At 36.1% G+C, this 25,448-nt stretch overlaps 3 protein-coding genes across 4 annotated transcripts; all 3 read right to left on the bottom strand.

The window, feature by feature from the left end:
• Positions 1-6,476: 6,476 nt before the first annotated feature.
• Positions 6,477-14,251, bottom strand: LOC105221889 (pickpocket protein 28). The gene is made up of 5 exons (XM_049454999.1): positions 14,109-14,251; positions 11,207-11,407; positions 10,974-11,082; positions 6,886-7,777; positions 6,477-6,808 (listed from the first exon to the last, which is right to left on the bottom strand). The coding sequence occupies exons 1-5, from the start codon at positions 14,249-14,251 to the stop codon at positions 6,477-6,479; spliced, it is 1,677 nt and encodes a 558-aa protein (XP_049310956.1).
• Positions 14,252-14,546: 295 nt separating this feature from the next.
• Positions 14,547-16,460, bottom strand: LOC105221890 (pickpocket protein 28-like). The gene is made up of 4 exons (XM_029548586.2): positions 16,341-16,460; positions 15,911-16,059; positions 15,065-15,852; positions 14,547-14,996 (listed from the first exon to the last, which is right to left on the bottom strand). The coding sequence occupies exons 1-4, from the start codon at positions 16,428-16,430 to the stop codon at positions 14,650-14,652; spliced, it is 1,374 nt and encodes a 457-aa protein (XP_029404446.2). The 5' UTR covers positions 16,431-16,460; the 3' UTR covers positions 14,547-14,649.
• Positions 16,461-22,888: 6,428 nt separating this feature from the next.
• On the bottom strand, positions 22,889-25,425 carry LOC105221881 (uncharacterized). Of its 2 annotated transcripts, none has more exons than XM_029548587.2 (3): positions 25,147-25,425; positions 24,434-25,020; positions 22,889-24,380 (listed from the first exon to the last, which is right to left on the bottom strand). In XM_029548587.2, exons 1-3 carry the CDS (start codon positions 25,168-25,170, stop codon positions 23,030-23,032), a joined length of 1,962 nt encoding a protein of 653 aa, XP_029404447.2. In that variant the 5' UTR covers positions 25,171-25,425; the 3' UTR covers positions 22,889-23,029. The 2 variants fall into 2 exon arrangements, with proteins under 2 accessions (XP_029404447.2, XP_011197319.2); XM_011199017.4 differs by having other exon boundaries at positions 25,076-25,423.
• Between the last annotated feature and the right edge of the window lie 23 nt (positions 25,426-25,448).

The raw sequence follows: 25,448 nt of genomic DNA, 5'->3' as shown, positions 1-25,448 counted from the left end.
AGACGAGTTGAAATCTGGGTGACTGTCTGTCCGTACGCACAAGCTGTAACTTTAGTAAATATTAGGTTGTCAAATATCTCCCTTCCGCTTTTTGCTCTTTATTCAATGCTTTATAAAAAGTGTTACAATTATCGGATTTAGTTCAAATATGCACCGTTTCATTCGATAATCTGTTTCCATCTAGACGGCAACTTCATAATACCCCTCTCGTAGAAGCCCCCCCTCCTTATTTGCGAAGAACTCGGACAGCCACTTTTCACAAACCTCTTTTGAGTTCATCTTTACACCAACAAGGGCGTTCGCCATGGACAAGAACAGGTGGTAATCACTTGGCGCTATGTCCGGGCTGTATGGTGGATGCGATAAAACCTACCATCCGATCTTCCGTAGCTTCAGACGAGTCATCAACGAAGTGTGTGGTCTGGCGTTGTCCTGATGGAAGACTGCATCCTCTCTGTTGGCCATTTCTGGACGCTTCTGGTCAATCGCCTGCTTCAAGCGGTCCAATTGTTCGCAGTAGATGGTAGAATTAAGCGCCTGGCCATATGGGAGCAGCTCATAGTAGATGATTCTCTTCTAATCTCTCCAAACACACAGCAAAACCTTCCTGGCCGTCAATCCGGCTTGGCCACTGTTTGGGACGATTTACCGGCGTTCGAACACGATGGTTTTCACTTGATATGGTCCTATATGATCCGTATTTCGTCGTCAGTGACTATCCGCTTCAAAAATCTGTCGAGTTCGGTCCGTTTCAGCAGCATATCGCAGACGCTGATTCGGTCCAGAAGGTTTTTTTTGCGTGAACTCATGCGGAACCCAAACATCAAGTTTTTTGAGTATTCAGCAGGTGGTTTGGTGACTAACTTCCATCTTCTCGGCGATGTTACGAGATGCCACATGCCGGTCTAACTCGATGATTTCCATGATTTGATCGGTATTCATCGTCACAGGTCTTCCGCCGGCTGGCTTATCCATGGTGTCGCTTTCCCCCGCACTGAATCGTCGGATCCATTCCTCCGCAGATTGAAATGATAGAGTACCATCCCCCAAAACACCATTAATCTCACGGAACGTTTCTATAGCGGACTTGCTTTTAACGAAGGAAAACTTAAAAATAGCGCGAATTTCGGCGTTAGTGAACTCCATGTTTGCACGTCTACAACTGTTGAACTCAATATCTAAACCATCTCAAGATCTTTTAAAGATGTATATTATCGCCAGATCCGAGCTCTGTAGTGCTTTATACATAGCCGCGAAATTCAAAAGACAAAAAGGCGGTCGACTGACATGCCCACAAACCGCCAATAACCGAAAACATACAAAGTGCTATAACTAGTCACTAAAATAAAATATAAAACTGTAATATGGTACAGAGAACCGCAGGGACTAGGGACATCTGTGGACTAAAAAATTCAAAAAAGTAGTTGAGGCTCCGTTCTCTAATAGGTTTAAGAAGACCCTCTCTCTCTAATGGGTTCCTAGACCACTAAAGCTACAATAGCCAAATTCACTCACGACAAACCTTTGAACAACCCTACCGGCAATATAAAAATGGTTGAAATCGGGAGATAACCTCGTCTACTTCCCATATAACGTTATAGTTAAAAACTACTTAACAAATAAAATAAATCAATAAGTAAATACGACAGAAATATAAAATTTAACAAACGAGATGTTGCCCTTTTAGGCAAAACCAACATAAACAACAAGAATCAAAGCCAGAGAAACCCATTAAGGTGTAAAACGTTCGGTTGCACCCATTGGTTTTATAATGAGATACTTTTCTTCGTATGGGAAAATTAATGAAGGTACTTTTTCTGAGCGGGAAATTTCGAAAATTATCCAGACCAAAAATATTCAAATTGTATAGAAATTTTCTATTCCAATTCGAGAACCTGTGGTTTGTTTAAAAAAAAAGGTTACACAATTATGTTAGTCCACCGGAAACTGATTGTCGATTTGAAATTTTTCCACCCTGATATTAAACTGTATAAAGACTAATACTATATTTCATATAATAATCTTCTTGTTTCAAGTAATAGTTTATTGGGTTTGAAATTGAGTTTCCAGCGGAAATACCGATACATGAAATTCACTCAAATAATACACATACATTTAACTTTTGTATCAAACATTGTAAAGGTATATTTTATTGAATTTATTTGTTTTTTAATGAATATCTAAATCTAAATATATATATAAAAGAAAGTTGTTGTTAGTTACACCGTTTATAACTCAAGAACGGCTGAACCGATTTGGCTGAAAATTGGTGTGGAGGTAGCTTAGAACCAGGGTAAGGACATAGGATAGTTTTTATCTCTTTATGTCAAAATTTAATACAACTCATAAATACAAAATCTATATTTTATTCGAAATTCATGTTTGTAAAAATCATTTGGATATATGCGTACAATTTTAAACAGATTCTTCCTCAAAAATAATACAATTGCTAAGTATTTGGAATATGCATCTCAAAAAGACTGATGTCATAACCTTTGTAGCCGACCTTTTCGTCTTTCCACGCCTGAGAACCGGTTCATCATGTGCAGTCCACTAGAATGCCTGTCGATTTGACTCCAGTGGGAAATGATGGAGCTATGTTTCTATTGTCACACACCGCCGAAAAAATCGGTTTTATTACGACTAAAGAGCACTCAAACAATTCTCAGAATCAGTTATTCGTTGTTTTTGTTGGATTATGAACTTGCGAGGCACCCACTGTGTACAGAGCTTTCGCCTCTTTAAGCTTAGCAAATATCTTTTCATCGGTGGATTTCCCTGAGCTCAAATTCAACAGTATTTTCTTCCAAAAAGCAAAGATTTATTAACACACGATGCTCTATGTTCCATTTTTTTCTAAGCTAACACAAGTTGCTTCACAAAAATGCTATATCTCATTAACTAATAATTATAATCCAACTAATAGAAATCATATAGATGGTAGTAGTAGTATTATCTATGTATCAGCCACAGTGAAGCGTGGACGGGTCCTCTAGTTTATTATAAATTCTCAACAAAAATTTACGTTTTTCTTCAATACTTTTCACTGAATCTGCGATGTCCAATTACTAGAAAAGTGTCCGATTACTGGAGAAAAAATTTTATTAACGGGTGATCCAAGTAGAGGTACTATTTCAATAGGTTTTTCTTCACAGATCATGCGTGAGTCGTGTCAACTTATCTTTGTTCAGTATTGTTTGGCATTTCATCATGGAAAGTCTTACGCCTGAACAATGTTAACAATTCGTTCTACTTTATTATGAAAACTCACATTTGTAAAGCGCGCTTCGCTCAAAAGACAAAAGACAGCTTGTACAAGCGCTGAAGCCGCTCGACCTTCCCAAGTAACATCGCTTCGCTCTAAAGCAGTGGTTCCCAAACTTATTTTGTCTACCGCCCACTTTGAGAATAAATATTTTTTTAGCGCCCCCATTTTTTCACCTATTTAAAAACCACTATAACTTCAAATTAATTATTGTGACCTATATATGTATATTAACGGAGAATTCTAAACGAAACTTTTACTATAACCAGCAACTTGAAACCTGAGCACAGTAGGTAACATACAACGGCGCTTAGGTCTCAAGTTAACTCTTACGGGCTCCACCTGCCAATAAGAATGATTATTGAAACACAACTTTATAGTATTAAAACAGAGAATCTTTTATTAAAAATAAAACTAAAATAATCGATCCATATATAAAAACTAATGTGAAGGATGAATCTGATGCTGTTTAATAAGTTTGTTAATATCAGGTTCAAGAACAGTCGCAAGTCGCCACGTTCGGTAACAAGCAAACGATTTCTATTTTTAGTAAGCAGTGTGGTCACAGCACCAAATCCACGTTCACACAAATATGACGATGGGAATGCTGTCAAGAATCGTTGAACGATTGACCACAATCCAGGGTACAATTGGGAGATCGGTTTTTGTAGCCAAAATTCTTGGTAACCATTTTTGAACTAGATTTTTATTTCCTCGTTTGTTGTCAATTCTATAAGTTCTTCTTCCAGCTGAGGTGACATTGCTGTGTTGACATTTGAAAACGGATCCAACACCCAGTCTGGTATTTCCAAGTTCAAAATGTCCAGGTATCGTTCGGTAAAGTCAATGTGGAGGTTTTCCAAATGTTGGCAGTAGGCAAACAATTCGTCGTTACTGCATGATACTGATAAATTCGGAAAATTGTGAAACTCACGTTTGCCCAGATTCTTTTTGTGTAGAAGCAGTTTGGCTGCGAAAGCAGCAACGACGTTTTTTGTTTAATTAATCGTTGAACAATTTATACAGGTCTGTCATGTAAGCTATATCATTTTTTGATGTTATGAGCTTGTCTTGAAATTCTGTATCTTTAGTTTCCAAGAACTCTATAGCAGAGTCAAACAGGTTGTAGAATCGAGTCAGACAATTGCCTTTTGATAGCCAACGAACTTCAGTATGAAACAACAAACGATTGGAATCCTCGTCATTAGTAACACAAAGCTGATGAAATAATCTATCATTCAAAGAACAGTTGTGGATTTTATTGACTGCTTTGATGACATATTGCAGTGATTAAAATAGTATTTTACTTAAGATTCTAGCAACTAATTGTTGTCTATGAATAACGCAATGTACACCAAGGACATCTGGAATTTTATTTTTTAAGTGCGCTATTAAGCCTTTATGGCACCCTATCATAGCCGGAGCGCCATCCGTAGCAATTGAAATAATATTTTTCAAAGGAATCTCTTTCTCATCGCAAAACTTTTCCAATACTCGTATATTGAATATGGTTTCGCCTTTTGTATCGGTCTCTAAATTTCTAGCAAATAATAGTTATTCACATATTTCTCATATATCATATTCTCATCTTTAATAAACCTCACGTAAGATAACAAAGACAACAACAATGCTTCATTAGGTGGTAAGTGGACTCATCGAGCTGAATGGAGAATTGGCATGCCCTCAGGTGATCGCACAATGATTCTTCAATGTTTTCGGCCATTTCATCAATTCGTCTTTGCACAGAATTATTACTCAAAGGAATTTTTCCGATAATATCTGCGGCCGGTTTATGAAGCACGGTAGTTAATACTTCATTTATTGCTGGCAATATTAACTCTTCTCCGATGTTATGCGGTTTGCCGAAGTCCGTCGTCATCTTGCTTAGCAGCCGCCAAAAATAGTTTTGCTACACTTGGCTGAGTATTATGCTTCTTCTCTAGGTCTTGAAAATATGCTACATTCTTGTCTCTCTTATCTGGATGCATTTTATTCAAATGATCTTGCAGTCTTGAAGGCGTCATTGCTTCATTCGAAAATTTTTTAGACATAGAAGACACAAAGGCGAGGATGGGTTTGTGGGATTTTCAATGAATCCGAATTTAATGTATTCCGCACAGTATTGCCGTCAAAACCACAAATGAATATAAAATAAATATTACATTGTTTATATAGGAATGCTTAAGCACAATTATTAAATAGTAGTCCAAAAATATGAATTCTTATTTTTCCGAGAAATACATTTGTAAAAAAAGGATCTTTATCCTTTTTTTATTTTCCCCAGAAATACATTTGTAAGAAAGGATAAAGATCCTTTTTTTATTTTCCACATAAAAGATTTAAGGAGTTCAAAAGCTCAAAACGTGCGCTACATCAGCTACCTACTCGACGTCATTTCGCAAGTGATAAAATAAATTTTTCAAGAGCTCAAAGCATGCGCTACATCAGCTCGAACCTACCTACCCTACACCTTTGCGCAAATTATTATATTATGATAGCAAATGCTCACATACAGATTTGGCAATGGCAATAGCAATACGTTTGACAGTTAGTATTCTATAAATTCTATGATTTTCATTTTTTCTATATTCAATAAAATAGGACAGATATATGAACTACGCGGAGAGAAATATAGAACCGAGTTTAAGCAATCTTTTAATTCATATTAGTTGATGTTCACAAGTTGTTGTTGAGAGTCGAGAGCTCATGTAGTCGTTGTCTAAGTGGCCTCCTAGCTAACTAAAATTACAAATAACCCCCCAGGCCTCTACACAACGCCCCATTTTTGTTCTGGGTATCTTACCGCCCCCCTTGACACCTGCAGCGCCCACAAGGGGGCGTTATCGCCCTTTTGGGAAACATTGCTCTAAAGGCTTTCTGCTTCAAAAACATTATTCGCCAGTTACTAGTCGAAATGGTCGAACAAGTCATCAAAAATTGGACTCAACGGATAGACCGTGGAAGACTTAGGCCAACATTTGAAAGAGATAAAAATACCATTAAATTTGAAGTTTTTGTGTTTTTTCTTTAAAAAAGTTGGGAACCTCGAAATGGATCACCCTTAGTAAATAGAAACAGGCATTCATGCTGTTATGTACTAGAGTATGTATTTATATTTTTATATATTGTATGTGTAATAATATAACATAATACAACATTTTGTTAATTACAATTATTTTAAAATACCCAAAAATTTTATTTACTTTTACTTTCAAGGGGTATATTCCATGCCAGGTCTCCACAAACTGCTAGAATATGGCGAAACCTGTTTCTTCGAAACTAGAAAAATATCTTTCCGACTTGCAGTTATATTAGCTTCGTATATCGGAAGTTTCCTTTGCTCAATTAAACCTGCCTTACCCGTAACCTCTGCATCCAACAACGTCAATTTGTTCAATCTCTTCTTATTTCGAAGCATTTTTCGTTTCGTCCAAGCTGTCGCAATAATTACTCGAGTGGGTTTCAAAACAAAGTAGTATATGACTTCAGCCAAGGATATGAAACTAAAGCCAAAGAACAGCCCTATTATACCGCCAACACTTGCTGTGAAGTGAAATACATAAACAAAATAAATCAATTGCTTTTTAAGAAGACTCAAAACATTGAGGTTTTAAAATTACATAAAAAATCCGTTATTCCAATATATTCGTTCTGCTTGTTGCTACGGTACCAGCTCTCTTTGAAATAAATATTTACGACGGCAATATTTTTTTCCATATAAATACTACTCATATTCTTGCTAAATTGGTTCGAGCTTTGGAATCGCGCATGCGCTAGTGGTGTGTTGAAGAAGTCCGGCAGGTATGAGAGATCATAGCAACTGGGCCAACAAATTTCCGGACAAGCGTTGACATTCTTAGCCACCATGGATTGCTGCTGAACACGATTGACGCAAGATAACTCATAAATGCTGCATACGGTTTGGTTAGCAAAAGCCAGGGGCGCATAATGAGTGACGCACCCACAATAGGCCAGTAACATATTCATTAAGCATTCTACCTCACAATTCCGTTGCGTATACACCTTGTAATTCTTTAAATTATATTCATCCTCAAAAAAACAATCGCGATTTTTCTTATTCATGGAACGCAAATGCTTTTCCGATTCGGTTTTGACAGTTTTAATTCGCACTTTCGTTTCTCGTCCGGGTGACAGCAATAAACCGATCTCACGCATATCGGGCAACTCAAGTGGATTATGTAGTAACATTTTGAAGCCGACACTGTTCTCAGAAGAGCAATAATAGTAGTCTGCTTCAACGTCCAGAGTTACCGATAATCCCAAAGATTCGCCTGTCCCAGCAGCAGGCATTGGAATATACTTTTCGGGTAAGTTTGCAGGATATCCTTTTTCAGGGGTCCAATCAACATAAACAGTGCCATTCGGTTTGGCGTCCTTACAATTATGGCACGGCACCGGTCTAAATGAAATATGCACTTGAAATCTTAGAAAATTCAGAAATGTTTCAATGAATATGTTTGTTTGGGACTTAACTTTTTGATTAAGAAGTCTCTATGCACCATATTAAAGACACAGCATAAACCGCTGTCAGTTATGATTGCCTGAAAAATGTCTTCGCAATTGTACTTTACTCCGCCAAAATAGCATCTGAGCAACATATCACTGCATGGTTGAGAGATCTATAGAAATTATTATTAGTAAACATATTTACGTCAATACATTTTTTATTATCAGTAATAAATGTAGACCAATTTACACTTGCTTTTATAAAAAAAATATCTAGCTTATGAATTAATAAAGTTTATAAGTGGTTTAAAAATTCAAAGTATTAAAATATGAATATCTAATTATGGTATACTACTATGAGCAAAAAACTAAGATTTTCTCTGTGATTTTAAAATTATTAATTTGTTCAAAATCTATGTGGTGCCCCTCAAAGTAAAACCCTTTGACCTCGATACAGTTGTGTCAACGTTTTTTCCAATCCTCGAAAAAGTTGTTAAAGTAAATTTCCTGAATAGCCATCAATGAGCTTAGCTATTTACGTTTAATGTCTTCAATGAATCAGGCAGCACGATATTCGTTGAAAATTTGGTGAAAGAATCACGATAAATCAATGCAGTATGCGATGGTGAATTACTGTGGTACAAAAATCAAGAGTTGTCGCCCAATTATTCCGGTCTCTTTTTATACTCTTGCAATCAGTAGCTACAGAGTATTATAGTTTTGTTCACCTGACGGTTGTACGTATCACCTAAAACTAATCGAGATAGATGTAGGGTTATATATATAAATGTTCAGGATGTCGAGAAAAGTTGTAATCCGGTTGACTGTCTGTCTGTCCGTCCGTCCATGCAAGCTGTAACTTGAGTAAAAATTGAGATATCTTGATGAAACTTGGTATACAGGTTCCTTAGTAAAAAAAAATCGAGCTCGTAGATGGGCGTAATTGTACCACTGCCACTAAGGACTAAATTAAGATACAAAACTGTAATTTGGCACAGGCGATCGCAAGGGCACCTGCAAGGGGCACCTGTGGGGTAAAAATTGGAAATTTGAGTGTGGCACCGGCTTCTTTTTTGGTGGAATCCCATATCTCGGCACCGACCAACCGATTCTCTTCATATTTCTATGTAACTCAGTGAAAATTAGTGAAATTAGACAATAACCACGCCTACTTCCCATATAAATTAATTTTAAATTCTATTTGATTCTTTTACATTCCAGCATACAAATCAAGAAGCAATTAATACAATGGGACTAAACTTTGCACGAATAATGCCTTTAGTGTATACCACCTTATGACAGAAAATTGTTCACATCCAACTAAAACTGTTCAAGACCCTATATACCGAATATGGCGACCCCAGTATCTATAATTGACTTTTTTTCAAAAACATCGGTAAATGTGTGACATATGCAATAGGAATTCAGACAGAATCCTTTTCCTGCAGTAGCAATTCTGTGTATCCAAAATGGGTAGAATCGGATCAATAGTTCTCTGAGCCCCAATATACCTAATATAAAGATTTTCGAACTTTCTGGTAACTTTACGTTGGATATATCGGCCAATATTTCAGTTATCTCAATGAAAATTTCGGAACATATTTTACTCATAACAGTATATCATTGTGCCGAAAATGTATTTAATTGGGTGAAAACTTGACCTAGCCCCCATATAACCATTACCAGGATTTTCGAACATCCGGCTGGTTTTGTATAATGACGTTATATATGGTGAATATAAATATATATATAAAAAATTGCTTAGATTCCGATCCTCTGGTTGACGTTTACATCGTAAGGTATATTTTTTTGATTCCTGCAAGTTGCAAGAGTAGAAAATGTTCGGTTGCGCCCGAGTTGAATTTTGTTTTAATTGTCAAGTTTCCGATAGCTCCATTATGTGGCTCATTTTCACTGTGACTCACTGTATATAGTATATATGTAAGTAGATATACCAAAATTATGAGAACTACGACACGAGTTGAAATTCGGATGCCTATCTACGTCCATTCATCTGTGCGTGCAAGCGATAACTTGACTAATCATCACGTTGCTACGCCCACAAAAAATTCAAAGTGCCATAACTTAGCCACGAATTAAGACACAAAAGTAAAGCATAGAGCTTTTGAATAAATAATATAAGGATCTCAATGCCAACGCTGATTTTTTATCGATAATATGTAAAATATCGCTCAATCTGTTCAATACCTTAGTGTTCCTTGATGCTAAAAATGGTAATACATACTTCCCCCAACCTTCATATACCCAATATGTGCATATTAATCTTTCGGTTAGCTTTATACGGCAAATATCGGTCAATGTGTAAGATCATTTCGGAAATAAATTCAAAGTATAAAACTGGATAAAAAATAGTTTAGTGCCAAACATATTTATGTAAATGATATTCATGATCTCATATCGCAATAAAAATATGAAAAACATATTTTCAGTTTTAGTTTAACATATCCAGTCTCCCTTTCTCTTGCCCCACTATAGTCACTTTATATTTAATGTTTACATTGGTCAATTTGTTTTATATTTTAATAAAAAAGTGGACATGTTTTCTCAGCTATAGTATTTTTTAGCATTAAATAAAAACGAAATCGTCATTCACCTTGGTCGAGACCCCAAAAATTGTTTTGTGAAACTCCCAAGATGGAAGAGTATAAAATGGCATTGAACTTGTTTTTCTAGCCACGTTGTTTGGTTCATATATGTTTGATTTTGATAAATTAGTTTAAATGGCAGGTCCCATTTGAGAAACATAGTTGGATAATTATCTGTGCCAAATTATTTAAAAATAATCTTTCAAATAAAAGAAGTTTTTAAAACAAAGACTTCATTTTGATCGATCAGCTTATGCCATAGCTATTTAATATAGTGGTCCAATATCGGCATTTCCGACAAATGCAGCCCCTTGGAGAGAAGAGAACGTATAGAAATTTGCATATCGATATTGCACAAGCTGAGGGACTAATTCATGTAAATATATAAAGACGGACGGACAGACTGGTAATGACAAATCGGCTCAGCAAGTCATTTATTCACACACATTTAGGATGTATACTTAAATATGGTCTCCAACGTTTCTGGGCTTATACAAACATAAAAACTGTCTATTCATAAATTTTTTAATAACTTAACAAAAGCCCATAATTCTTTTTTAAGCAAAGCTAGAAAAGCAAGGAGTTTACAATACATTCCGTGTAGTCTAGTATAAAAGCTTGTGTTCTGTCTTTACTTCTTGTATGAAATGATTCAAGTTGTTCCAATTGGGGATTGAGTTCGCAATAGTTGCATTCACTTCATGTTTACATATTAATTGCATCTTAACATATTCCGGGGAGTTGCTGAAAAATTATGAAGAAGTTGGTGTAATAAATGTACGAATATCTTTGCATATGATATAGATATATAGTTGTATATCTATAACCTATGTATATACCTACACATATGTACTTATTTTCTACTTACATTGAGAACTGTTCAACCTTCTTTTTATAAACCTTGTTTAAGTTACAAATAGTTACAGCGGGGAATGGATCCGTGGTTATTCCAGTGGTCCTTGCATTTATGCTCACAATAATCGGTGTATATTTCCATTTTTCATACGCCTTATTCACGAAGAAAACAGCTCCAAAAACAACTAATATAAATGAAACTGCGAAAAATATTCTGAAATAAAAATACATAATTTTGTTTTGTAGTTTCATGCGAAAGATCAACGAAGCATTTTGAACAAGACTTCTACAGATCAATTCAAAATCAATTTCGATCAACTTAAAAACTGCTGGCTCGAAATTGATTTTAAGCCCAAAGTTTATTAAGTGGAATTGTTCAAAATGCTCCTAGAATATTAGGAATTAAAGCGTAAGACATATTTCTAGTTGTTTACGAAATATTATTAATGAATTGAAATTTTTTTAAAAATCGAAATTGTGAATCGATTGAGGTAAATTTTAGTATTAGATTAACATAAGCCACGTAATTAGTACAGCCTTATATCTTGTTTCATATCCAAAATATTATCTTAAATAAAAATAAAATAAATAAAAACATCTCAACCATTTAATATTAATAAATATCTTAGATATTGACTAATATATGCGTTTTAAAATCGCGCTGAATGATAATGCAAATTTTAAAAATATTTAGGCCATTTTGATGCGAGTTACTGCTGATTAGATTGAAAAGGACGTTTGGCATTAAGTAGGCGTGTTTATGCTCTGATTTTTATGTCATTTACAAACTGTTGATTAAAATATGTTTAAATTTGATTATGTAAAAGTTTATGAGTTACGAAATTGACCTTAAGGTGGGCAGCGCCAAACCGAAATCCTAGTATGTGAAGATATGTAAAGATACCAAAATCGTTGAAGAAAACGTGAAATAAAGTGTTCTTGCTTTAATTCGAAAATTTATGTTTTATAAAGAATGTGTTCCGCGCATTTCGCTCAACATAATCGGCCTATTGAGTGTATTTTTCCAAACACCATCACTCACCGTGAGAACCGGCATTCATTATTGGATAATATTTGACCGGACAGACTACGTCCAGCGCGCAGTGAAGAAAATATAGCAGCCGTAGCTGAGTGTGTATACGAAAACCGAGAAGAGTCGATTCGGCACCGTTCGCAGGAACTCGGACTGAGGTACCAGGTTGTTCAATAAAGTCGCTAGGGGTCAAATCTGGTGAATACGGTGGATGTTCCAACAATTCGAACTTTAATTTATGGATTTTAGCCATTGTCAAAATGCTCTTGTGAGACGGTGCATTGTCCTAATGAAAAATGAAATTTATTCTTATTAAAATGCTCCAAATATTGCTGAGAATGTGTTTTTGTTCCATTGTTAGCGAATGTAGCATCCATTGTGCACACAGCTTTCTAAAACCCCAAAATTTCACTTAAAATAAGACTCACACTGCCTAATGAAATGTGTATAGCCTCTACTAAAACCCTCTCAGTCAACCGACGATCTTCCCAAACCACATCCTGTATTTTAGCTATGATTTCTGGTGTTGATGCGCTTTTTGGGCGTCCTTCAAGTGGATCGTCTTCAAGGCTTGTACGACCACGTTTATATTCTGCAACCCATCTTTCTACTATTCTAATTGTAGGTTAACAATCATTATACACTTTTAACATTCGTTCGTGAATTTCTTTTCGTGCTACACCTTCCAAAAATAAGAATTTTATCACTGCACGATATTAAATTTTTTCCATTTAAAAAAAATACTGTTACACGGCGACACTGAATGGCTTGTAAACAAAGACTGAATTGACAGATTGAAATGAAACTTCACATACGTTCATATGAACAAAAAGAAACAAATTTTTGGTCTAGTAGCAACGCCCTCTCTTATCGAAGGACAAAACTTATTGAAAACCCTGGTATGGAGTGACTTGACGGATTTTGCGTAGAGATCTTAAATTGAAAGTGTAAAGTGTAAAATACTGCTCGTGCAAAAACTGAATCCGCTCGACCTTCCCAAGCGACATCCCTTGGCTCTAAGGGCTCTTGAAATGTTCCAACAAGAACCGAAGTTTGTGCAATGAGGCCCATTTCTGTCTCAAATGGGTACATACCCAAGCAAAATTGCCGCTTTGGAACGAAGAGCAACCTGAAGAGATTCAAGAGCTGCCATTTCATCCAGAAATAACCACGGTTTGTTTTGTGGGCCGGTGGATAATGAGACCTGATCAGCCGGTTTTAGAACAGACGATATTGCAGAAGCGAATATTTCAGACCCAACGAATGTGACTTCTAGCGCCATGAAAAACGACGAGGATTCTGAAGTAGAAATTATTCAATTGACATCCAAAAATTCCTTTGCTATTTTAAATTCCTATTTAAATACGAATATTAATACAATTGACGGTCACTACAAAGCACTAAACAGATTAGAATTTCTTTGCGCTGAAGCAAACAAACAAACAGTATATGTTGAGCCAAAAATTACAGAATACATGTTTTTGAAAAATTTAATGTTTTAATGAAAACTTCTATAATTCAAAGTCTCTCTAACACGAAGCTATTTGTTGATTATGATGATTCGAGTTAGGGAAGTTTAATTGTATCTTGCAAAGCAAGTGTATATATGTATGCGACTGCGAGAAGCTTCTGGCGTAGTGCCGAACGAAGGAGTTCCGCTGAACAACTTGCTCCAAGTAAGGTTCATCTTGCCGCAATCGTGGGAGGGATTGTTGTCAGCCGTCTCAACAAATCTGTGGCAGGCTCAAAGCGCTTTGCCGATTTTTGAGAGTCTTTTCGATCAATACTTAGGCATAACTATCTATTACAAAGACCTGCCGTGACCTAACCTAAACTTACTTTATTTTGAACTACTGCTATTGAAGGTACAAAATTGTCTTACCTTTCTCGTAGCAAAAGATTGCTATTGGCTATATATTTTAGCCCGTGTATTGTTGTATTGTCACAATAGTCTCTGCAGCTCTCTGCCAGAGCCAACTTAATTTTCCTATATTTCTTTTTCACCGAATCTTGATTTTTCTTCATTTTATCCGTCGCTTTAGGAAGTTCCTTTGGTATCCACCTCGAATAAAGACTGTTGAGCAGTTGAAGTTTCAACTCGGCACTGTTCCATTAAATTTGACCTACACTTGTTTATATACTCGTAAATTTAGACATTCAAAAGTTAATAATAGCAGAAAACACATATTTCTTACAGAAGAAGTCGCAAAGTGGACAATATTAAAAGTGACTTAAGTGTAATATCCACACATATACAAATGTGCTGTGGTGTTAATTATATAAATTAATGTGTAAGCATTAGTTCCCTTTGAATTCGAAAATTAATAAATTAATAATTCAATAAGTTATTGGTCCCTCCAATTGACCGCCTGTCATTAAAGCATATTTCAATGCCAAATCAACCTCTGCTCCACCTCACAAGTCTACGTCCTTATGTCCTGTTCCTTTTTCAAAGTGTTCGTTATACATTTAACGGCATTATTACTTAAGCGTTTGTAACCAGCTCTTTGTTTGGTCGACTTATTAGCTCTGCCATAAATTGCACGTAAGCGTAAGTATTTTCGTAAGCGTTTGTAACGTTGAACCGACGACCACTGACGACACACGGTAGTCTTGTCGCATCTGATCAGCTTCTCCGAAAGAGCGGGCTTCTTTGTGTACTCGAACTGCAATAAAGTACGTATGGGGTGTATGATGGCGTAGTACACCAACTCGACAATCGATATGAAGCTAAACCCCAAAAACAGACCCATCAGTCCACCAACTGCAGCTGAAAGTGCATAAAAGGAATGGAAAAATTAAAAAATTTAACGATACGTAGCTGATACGGGTTCTTACACAAAAAATCGGTGGTTCCTATGAATTCCGTCTGTATGCTGCTGCGAAAGGAGTACTCCTTAAAGTACATATTAACTACCGCAATATTCTTTCGCGCATAGGTCTTGTTGTACCGCTGCACGCGCTTATTTTCAATAAAGAATTCGTCACTCCATAACGGTATTGCAAAAACATCTACGAGGAAAGTCAAATCGTAGCAACTCGGCCAACAAGCGTCCAGACACGAACCGATCGTTGGATCTTTACGCAAACGCACCATTTCCACACAGTGCAAGGAGCGTATGTTGCAGATCGTCGAGTTCTTGTAGATCTTCGGCATATAGAAGCTTATGCAGCCACAGTGCTGTAAAAGCATTTTAGCAATGCATTCCATTTCACAATTGCGCTGGGTGTAATGTGCAAAGTAAAGTAGCTGTCGTTCATCATGGAACAGACAGCGTCTATATTTGGTATCCACCGAGCGCAGCTTTTGTGTCGTTTCGGTTTTGTCAGGACGTACACGAACTTTAGTCTCCTTGCCGGGCGCAATCAATACACCAGTCTCGTGCACGTTGGGCGACTCGTTCGGACTGTGCAAAGATAGTTTGAAGCCCACACTATTTGTGGACGAGCAGTAATACTTGTCAGCCTCCACGTCGAGCGTGATGGAGAGGCCCAACGACTCTCCAGTACCCGCTATACGACGTGGGTAGTATTTATTTGGTAAATCAGGGGGATAACCCCGCTCGGCATACCAATCAATAGGCTCATAGTCGCGTTCTGGTATGTTGCGCATGCTACGTGGTATGCTGTGAAAATGCCAACTTAATTATCTGGAAACAGCAAAAAATTATGCTTAAACCTTACTGTGATATAAACATAAATTTCGGATGCAGCATATTGAAAACACAGCACAGACCCTCATCGGTTATAATTGGTATGAAGTATTTAGAACAGTCGTATTCATTGGCAGCAAAACGACAAGCCACCATCATATCCTCACAGGGTTGCGAAATCTAGGGTTACGATTGTGAAATATTTCCGGATATTGTTTGTAATCTCACAAAAAAAAGAACCACATACATATGTGGTTTCCATCAAGAATAAAAGAGACGAGATTGCGACACACCACGTCATCACTGAAACCGGTTACCCAGATTTAGTAATAATCAAAGACAAATTCTTAGTCATGATCTCAGCTTCTATTGCAATTTTCTGTCAAATATACTTAAAAAAGTGACGGGACGAAGATGTCGTAATCTCTATTTCTCTCATTCTTAGTTTTTATGTAGCTTACATTCATTATAATGCTTTCCAAATTACTCCAATTAGAGCTAATCGTAGATTGTTCCTCGTCGGACTCATTTTTACATAGCAACTTCAGCATAGCACGTCGTTTAGGATTTCTGTGGAAAAAGAAGCATAAACAATAGGGTTATTCAGACTTTGTTAATTCCATAGTTTTTTACGTGAGTTTTGTTTTTATAAAATTAACAAATTATCGTTTTACCGAGTAACGAAATACCCGACTGGCATGCATGATAGTTTTTTCGTTACTTGATAACATCCCTCAGCTGTTTTGTTTGCGTTGTTGCCTCAAAAGTTAACTTAATTCATTGCAAATAAATACATTTGCTGTCTATTACAAATTAGTTTCTGACAATTTTTTAAAAAGTAAGTATTTACTAGTAATTTAATTGAATCAGCTGTTTAGAAACAAAATTTACACCCACTACCGATGTACAGCAAAAAGTATATTCACAGTTAAGTGTTTTAACGAAGTATCAACTAACGAACTACCAGATTAACAAGTTCGGCCTGAATACCCCTAATAAGTACTGTTTATCTGTTGGTATCCTATGAGCAACAAATTGTCTGAATTCCGCAGAAATAAAATTATACTCTCTCTCTCTCTTTAAAAAGGTATATTATCTGATGATTTCCTAACTAAAAATGTAAAAGTACATAGTTATTACGATTTCAGTTAGAAAAGTTTTAATTTCTACGACAAATAATAATAAGAAATAATGGAGATTAACTTCTTACGACACATTGAAGAGAACTATATAATAAATTTATAAATAAGGGGTTAATTGAAAAAAATATATTTTAGCATTGAAATGTCGAAACAGTTCTTTTAATATTATATTTTTATATTATTTTCCTCAAAGAGTGGACTTTATCAAATGTGTGAAATCCTTAGCATCTCCAAAAGAGGAACTTGCTGGGGGCTATTGAAATTATATGATCCCTATCCTTGACAGATACAAGGGTCCTGAGTTTGGGTCTTGAGATTGCCGGCGATATCGAATCTGGTGCTCACGAATTTCCAGTTCTAGGTATGTCGCAAAATGGACAGTTTTCACAAAAGGTCATGTCCATGTTGAACAGATGCTTCTTGAGTCTCCAGTGCCCAGTATACAACTAGAGTGCGACTAGTAGACGATATTTGTCTCTGGAGAGGTTAATCATGTCTTGTTAGGTTTAAACTTCCATTAGGAACTTTGCGTGGCGCATCCCTTACTGACTTGCTGCCAGTAAGCGGGCGAGTTCGGCGACCAACTCTTAGCCGGCTACCCTTAAAGGAAAGACCACTGCTTGAAATATGCTCGAAAATCATCGTATAGGTCTGGTTAGTTTAATTTGCGCATAGTTGGTGCACTAGTTTTCAACATACCTACAATTTCTCTAACTGTACATATTTTTTGAATTTTTTCTTTACTCACCTATTTGCTTCGATCGCCTTCGATTTCAATGCCTGGTTCAAATTGCAAATGGTAACAGCTGGAAAAGGTATATTTGTAACGAAGTTCGGTTCGGGATTTATGCCAACTATAACCGGTGTGGTAGCCCATTTTTCGTACACCTTCAATATGTAGAACGCCGATATAATGCAAACAACTATAACCGATATAATAAAGAACGAACTGAGCGAGAAAAAGTTATGAATTAAAATTAAAGGGGTCAATGCTTGAAGATCATTATCGTGTACAAACCGCTCGGCCGGATGTAAAGACTGATTGTTAACATATTTCAAGCCATGTAAAGTTGTATTCTTACAAAACTCATCCGTGTTCGTGGCCAAAACGCGACGCAAAGTGACACATTTCTTTTGTGCCCTTTTCACACTTTCTGTTGATTTGGTCGCCCATTTCTTGGGACTCACACGGCAAACAAAATTCCTCAAACAACCCTGCATTGTGAGGGTTAAACGTTAACTAACTCTTTGAATTAATAAAAAAACCTGTAATCCTTAGCCAAGTTAGACACACCGGGCGGGCATACATTGACGAATGTCCATATATACGAATGTCCTTTCCCTTTTGAAATATCGCACATTGAGCTATTTCATATTAGCATTCGCAAATGTCTGATAGTGAAATATTGTCAATTATATTAATGTGTTATTGTTTTGCGTATGTGTGTGCCGTAATTTTATTTCAAAGTAGTTACATCGTACTAACGCGCCAAATCCATCATTTTATACAAATGTACTGTTGCGCACATCTAAATGTCGCGTCTACAACTTATAAATAGATCTAATATACTCGTACCAAGTAAAAGTAAAAATTGCTTACGATTCAACTTATTATCAAAAGTTTGGAGGATATGAGTTGATATCTGAGACTCCAACTATTATATAAGGACACAGCAAAATCCATCCAAATGCAATGAATGATTTCAACACAGAGAACAATCCACAGGAAATATCTTTTTAGTTCGAGATTATTGCTGCAACTCATTGGTAGAAATTTTAAAGTTTTTAGTTTAAGCTATGGAAATATGTTTTTAAAGGGTGATTCATTTCGATTCAAATTGAATGGAAATGTTTATTATTATTTGAAAGAACACTTTTTGGCATTTAGTTTTTGAAGATTATCCCTTTCAAATTTTGAAAAGATGATCCATCCGTTTAATCCAATTTTCTTTTTATTTTACAAAAAAATACACAATACAAAAATCAAACGGGGAGATATCTGGACTACAAAATGTCCTTTTTCTTCAATGAAAATCTCAAAAGTAATTCGCATGTTCTCATAAATAATAATATTGCTAAATTCCCAAAAATCAGAACAGTGTATCAGTAGAAGTGAATGGCAACTCAAGGATTTAATATACTACATGATGAAGTTAGGAATAATAAGGCAATTTATCATTTGGGAGAGATATTGGGTTAATTACATTTGTAGGTGCAATATTCATTGGTACTTAAAGCTACAGATTCTGTGAAAGTTATGACTCTTCCGGAAGGTGAAGCTAGGAAAAATTTAGAATTAGTCAAAATTTTCCCAGATGACCACAAAGCATATAATTATGAAGAAAGTGTGGAAAATATGTATGTATGTATAAGTATTGAGTTGGACTATATCATCTGGATAAATTTCGCATAACTTAGGAAATACTTGTGAGAAACAGGGCGAGGGGTTCCAACAAGATCTAGCGTGTTGGCGGGTTACTGATGGTCCTTAAAGAAAGATTGTCAACTCGAGGAATAAAAGAAAAAGTGTTATATTGAAATATAACATATCCTTACGACATTTTTTGCTCTGTTTCTTTGGAGATATCCTTCTTTTTCAAAACAAAACAAGAAAAAACGTTAACTTCGGCTGCACCGAAGCTAATATACCCTTCACAGGTGCATTTCTCTTAGTAACTATATGTCCAGTTTGTTTGGAAGCTATGCGCTATAGTAATCCGATCTGAACAATTTTGTCGGAGATTATGTTATTACCTTAAGCAGTATTCCAAGTCAAACTTCGTGAAGATACCATGTCAAATGCGAAAGTTTTTCATACAAGAACTTGATTCCGATCATTTAGTTTGTGTGACAGCTATATGCTATAGTTAACCGATCTGAACAATTTCTTCGGAGATTACATTATTTCTATAAACAATAACTCATACCAAATTTCGTGAAGATATATCGTCAAATGAGGAAGTTTCCCATGCAAGCATTTGATTCCGATCATTCAGTTTGTATGGCAGCTACCTGTTACAGTGGTCCGATGTTGACAGTTCCGACAAATGAGCAGCTTCTTGAAGAGAAAATGACGTTTACAAAACGATATCTTAAAAACTGAGAGACTAGTTCTTATATACACAGACAGATAGACAGACAGACGGACATGGCTAAATCGACTCAGCTCAACATACTGATCATTTATATATGTATATACTTTATAGGTTCGCCGACGCTTCCTTCTGGGTGTTACAAACTTCGCGACAAACTTAATATACCCTGTTCAGGGTATAAAAACAAAAAAAAATGCTAATATTATGCAATTTGCGAACTGATTCAATTATCTTCTTGACGTGACATTTATAACAATTAAGTGCTTAAAATGGCTTCCAAGCAGCAACACTTCCGCGACCGCCTTGTAATTTTTTATAAAAAACATGAAATCGCCGAAAAAGAGTTTAAGTGTGCGCATTTCATGGGGGAAGGCGTTTCCAGAAGAACAATATATATGAAGTACTCTACCAATATTAAGTACTACACCCCAAAACATTCGCAAGCTGAAGACAGCTTGACAGATAAGTCAAGTGAAATCACAATATCGATGGATTTGCAAGATTTTGAATGGAAAATCATTCATTTTGGATGACGAGAGCTACTTTTCACTCAACGGTCCGCAAATGCCGGCCAGCAAAAAAGTCAACAAAACCATCTACTTTGTGCCTGAACAAAAGAATCTGATAAACTCTGTCCTGACTCTCCAGGTGCTTGGAGAGAACTGACGTTAGCTAGGAACGCCCTCTGCCGAATCGTTCGGTGCGCGCACGCTCCGAAGTACAGTCGCAGCGGAAGAAAATCAGTCCTATTACTTTCCGGACAAACCCTGTATCTTGACTCAAGTAAGACGGCTGCTGACAATAGTCCACATTATGAAGTTCATTATTTTTTTTGCGTTTTTAAAATAATATAATTATGCTACGTGGATTAGCTTACCTTTTTGTAAATAGTACTTATGGCATATTTTGAGTTACGATTAAATAAAATTTGTGCAGATAAAATAAGGTAAGATATACGCACACAAATATGGATGTCCAAGTCAGGAAATAGCCCGTCCACTTCATTTGTAAAATTGAGTTAGTTATTTTTTGTAGAGATTAACACACTAACATTAAAACACAATGATGGGAAAATTGACAGGCGTCGATTACTTGCCAAAATACTTGTGTACCACAATGAGCAAAAAATAATAAGACTTAATTTATAATAAATAAGTAATCTTAATTTATTCTTCAAATATATGTCAACCCCCGCAAAGTAATCCCCTCTGAACCCAATACATTTGTGGCCAAGGTTTTCTAAACCTCGAAACACTTGTTAAAGTCAATTTCCTGAATAGCCTTTTTTCTCGTGGGCCTTACCTTTGCCACCATTTTCAGCCGACTGACGTCTGTAGATCCAAGACCCATCGCAAGTAATGGCATTGCTTCACAGATGTTGTGTTATTGGAAACAATCGTGCTTTCACTTTTCTTAGTACCAAATGATCTCAAATTCAAAAAAAATTTGTCACTCATTTTTCCGATATTTCAACGATCCCGATAAAATTCTCAAGCACCAATTCCTTTATTTTATTGGCGTGTTGTTCATCAGTTAATGTCGATGGTCGTCGTGGACGTGATTCGTAGTCAACGGGTTCTCGACTTTCTCTTTCAATAATTTGAACCAAGCAAAAACACTTGCTCGCGACAAATATCACCGAAGGTCTTTTTCAACCAGGGATAAATAATATACTATAACACTCTGTGGCAATTGGTTTCAAGAGTATAAAAATATTTCGATCAATGGATTTCCTCGCGAAATTTAATTTAAAAAGTCTATTTTCGCCCTCGTTTCTCCTTTTCTTATTCAAAGACTACTTGCTGGATAGTTATGGCTAAAGTTATTGTAATTAGTTAATACATATTAATTATAAGAAACACGTGGATATGTGACTTCTATTAGGAGGGATATACATTGAGGCAATTCCTGGCCAAACTGATAAGTTATAATATACTATATTTCTTGTAGTTCTGGTTCTAATGTCAAAGTCCAAACAGTGTAAGTAATTAGGATACAAAACAGCGAAGCTTAACACCGAAAAGAACATCGAATAGGTCATTGAAAATATTTCGCAATCGTTGAAATCTTAGCCGAAGTAAAGGTTAAGTTAGCATATTCTTTATAAAAAGATATCGGTTCTAAGCTAATAATGACAAAAAGAGTGTTTAGGACTTACAAATAACACCAGTATTCTACTGGAGTTCGCAGACTAATCGAATTACTTGAAGATACACACTTCACATATATTTTTCAATGTGCTTCTAAACATCTGACAGGCGCTTAGAAATTACATATAGGTTAGTGAACAGATGTATACATGCATATGTACATATACATACATTCGTCATTAAGTATTTATGGAATTTAGTAGTAATAATGGAATAGCCAAATATATACGTAAATTTCTATAAAGAGTGTATTTTTATTATTTTTTTCCTTTTTCCGCTGTGTTAATGAACTCTACCAGGCAAATTCGTAAACCGCGTTATTTAACACTGAAATTCCACTCCACCCAATTTTTGAAATGTTGTAACTAAAAAGGTTGCTAGCATTATTTTGAAAGTAACTTATTTCCGTTTCCCATTAAACACCTTCGCAAGGGAACACCTTCGTTTGTGAGCCGCATTTTGATAAACAGCTTTTAATATCTTTTTTTTTTGCAATAAATGGTAATCGATATATGTATATATCAAAAGCAATAAAAAAGAAATATGTATTACAGCATGAATATACCTACAATAATTACTGTCTTGGTACATGTGTGCCGTGCAAAAAGAGTATAAAATTAAGTAATTGAACTTTGCCATTCATTTATTTAAAAACTATTATAAATGACATTTTTTCTTAGACCTTAACTAAGGATTTTTTCCGAATTTTATCAAACGAGTATGTTAATAAAGTATTTTTGCTTTTTTTCGCCAAATACTGCATTTAATTATTTTTGAACTGAAAGAAGTCAACTTTCAGGTCTAGTAGTGAGGTGCCCTCCTGCGGCGCGTTATCGTCTTTAATAGTTAATGCTTCCACAGCGTTGTCGCTCACATGATCATATTGCTGCACGAGAGTTGAGGTTACAGTTGATTGTACAACCGATCGCGGTGGGTGCAGTAGATTGGCATCTACCAATTTCGTTATACCATCATGAACTAAGTCCCCCACAGCACGCAGAAGGCTTTCCTCAGAGGGTGGTAACAACTTACCACCAGCTGATAAATTTAATTTTTGCGCTGCTTCATCTGTTAGGGTATCATCCAAACTGATTGCCGTGTAATCTAAGCTGGGAGTGCTTACTGTAACCACCGGCTGTATGACCTGATGTCGTTTTCTCCCTTCCCCGTTCGTACCGTTATGCTCTGCTTCTATAAAGGGGGCCTCACTGTCTATAGCAGACATATCGAGCGCATACTGACCCTCCGGTATGCCTAGCAATCGGGCTGTTCGCGCACTAACGAAATGCAAACCCGAAGTATTACGTATAAGTCGGGTGCTCCGCAACTGTAATTGCTCCACTAAATCATTCAGTTCATTCAGAAAGAGATCAGCACGTTGATCTTCATTGAGTAAAGGTTTCTGCAATTTCGAAATAAGATACCGGAAAATAGTCATGTCTTCGTTGGTATTGTCTGTAGCAATTTGTACATTTTGTTGTTGCTCCAATGGGTTGTCAGCAACTTTTGCTAACATGTGGTCAGGATGTTGTGTAAAGTGACGATTTAAGCGACGACCCAAAAATATTTTTCCACATTTGGGGCAAATCGCTTCCGGTGGTACTCGGCGATTGTTTGTTAAACCATTTGTTTCAGTTGTTGTTACAGTCAAATTGTGTTCTTCGGAGGATGTTGGAAGGGGTTTTACTTTGCATTGAAAATCCTTATCTTTTGATTCCCTAATTATATTTTTTACATTATCAGTTTCCAAATATGAGGCTTGGTTAACATCTGTAGTGCGTAATGGAGTCGTTAAAGATTTAACTATTCGACCGGAGCGTGTACGCGTAAATGGCTGCTGAGAATTAGTCTCAGTTTTACTTGTCTCCCGTTGTTTGACAATGGGATCGATTTTCAGTCTTTTAAACGCACCTTCCGTATGCTGATTATCCTCATTTACTAAAGGATGCTTTTTTGGTCGACCTATTTTAGCTTTTGCAGGAAAGATTTTGCTCCTGGCAGATGCTGGGTGGGTCAAATGATTATTTTGTAGATCTAAATCCTCGGGATCTAGAAGTCGGTACAAAATTTGCTGATTGCTCCCTGCTCGGATACGCCTTATTTCCTTTTTATCCCTAATAAAAGGTGATTTTAAATTAATCCCAGATTAAATGTATTGTTTAATTACCTATCAATCATGACACAATCGAGTTTTGCTGAGTTGTGTATATTATATGCAAAAGTTAGAAGGTTATTAGAAGGTGTACTAATATTGGAGGATTTTTCCTCAGTCAATGTGGTTGCTTCAACATGGTTTAATTTGTACCCAGTGGACTCCTCGGTAGACGAGACGCCTTCAAAATCAACCCGTGATATAATCTTCCCCTTGGGACATTTTGTCGTCAATATAACATTCGTCACATCGAAAGCATAATTCTGTGGTGGAAGTTTACTTATAGCTCCCGATGCATTAGCTATTTTTTTATATATACCAGGAACCATGAATGGTGCATTAACTGGTTGTAGTTCATTTTGATTCACTGAGTATAATGAAAGTTCCTCTTCTGGCGAAGATTGAGAGTCCGTGGATACAAGAAAATCATAATTAGAGTAAGCTGGCAAAAAATTCGAAGCTTGTTTCTCATACACAGGTTGTTTGCCATTAACGTAGGGACCTTCTTCGTTTCCATTATTTGGTTTTGTCGTTGATTCAACATGTTCACTGAGTGCTTTTAGCGCTGGTATTGCTGTATCTCGTGTTGATGTTTCTAAATCCTATAGAAATTAAATCAATTAATTAATATATTTGTTGTGTTATTTCACATTCAACCTCATTATTTTTTAGAATCTCCTCGATTTCCTCAAATATATTATTTACTTCTTCACCGGTTTTTACCATACCTTTGGTATCACTAGCAATGTCATTCATAATATAATTAGTTTATAAAATACCTCGTTTCCGATATGCAATTATAGCAGCTTTGTTTTGTTCGATCCATAGAGGTAAACAAAAATATGCTTCTTCTACATGATGATAACAGAAGTGTTGCCACTTTATATACGAAAACATTTCTTTTTAACAGCACCCAGTTTTCATTTACTGCAATCTCATTTAATATTGTTACGCACCAAACTATTTTTCGTTCTAGTTTGAATTGTGATATTTCAATCACAATGCAGTTAATTTTAAAGTAAACTGAAAG

The sequence above is a fragment of the Bactrocera dorsalis genome, chromosome 4 (assembly GCF_023373825.1).
Source record: "Bactrocera dorsalis isolate Fly_Bdor chromosome 4, ASM2337382v1, whole genome shotgun sequence".
NCBI lineage: Eukaryota > Metazoa > Arthropoda > Insecta > Diptera > Tephritidae > Bactrocera > Bactrocera dorsalis.
This window is presented reverse-complemented; position numbering and strand designations above follow the sequence as displayed.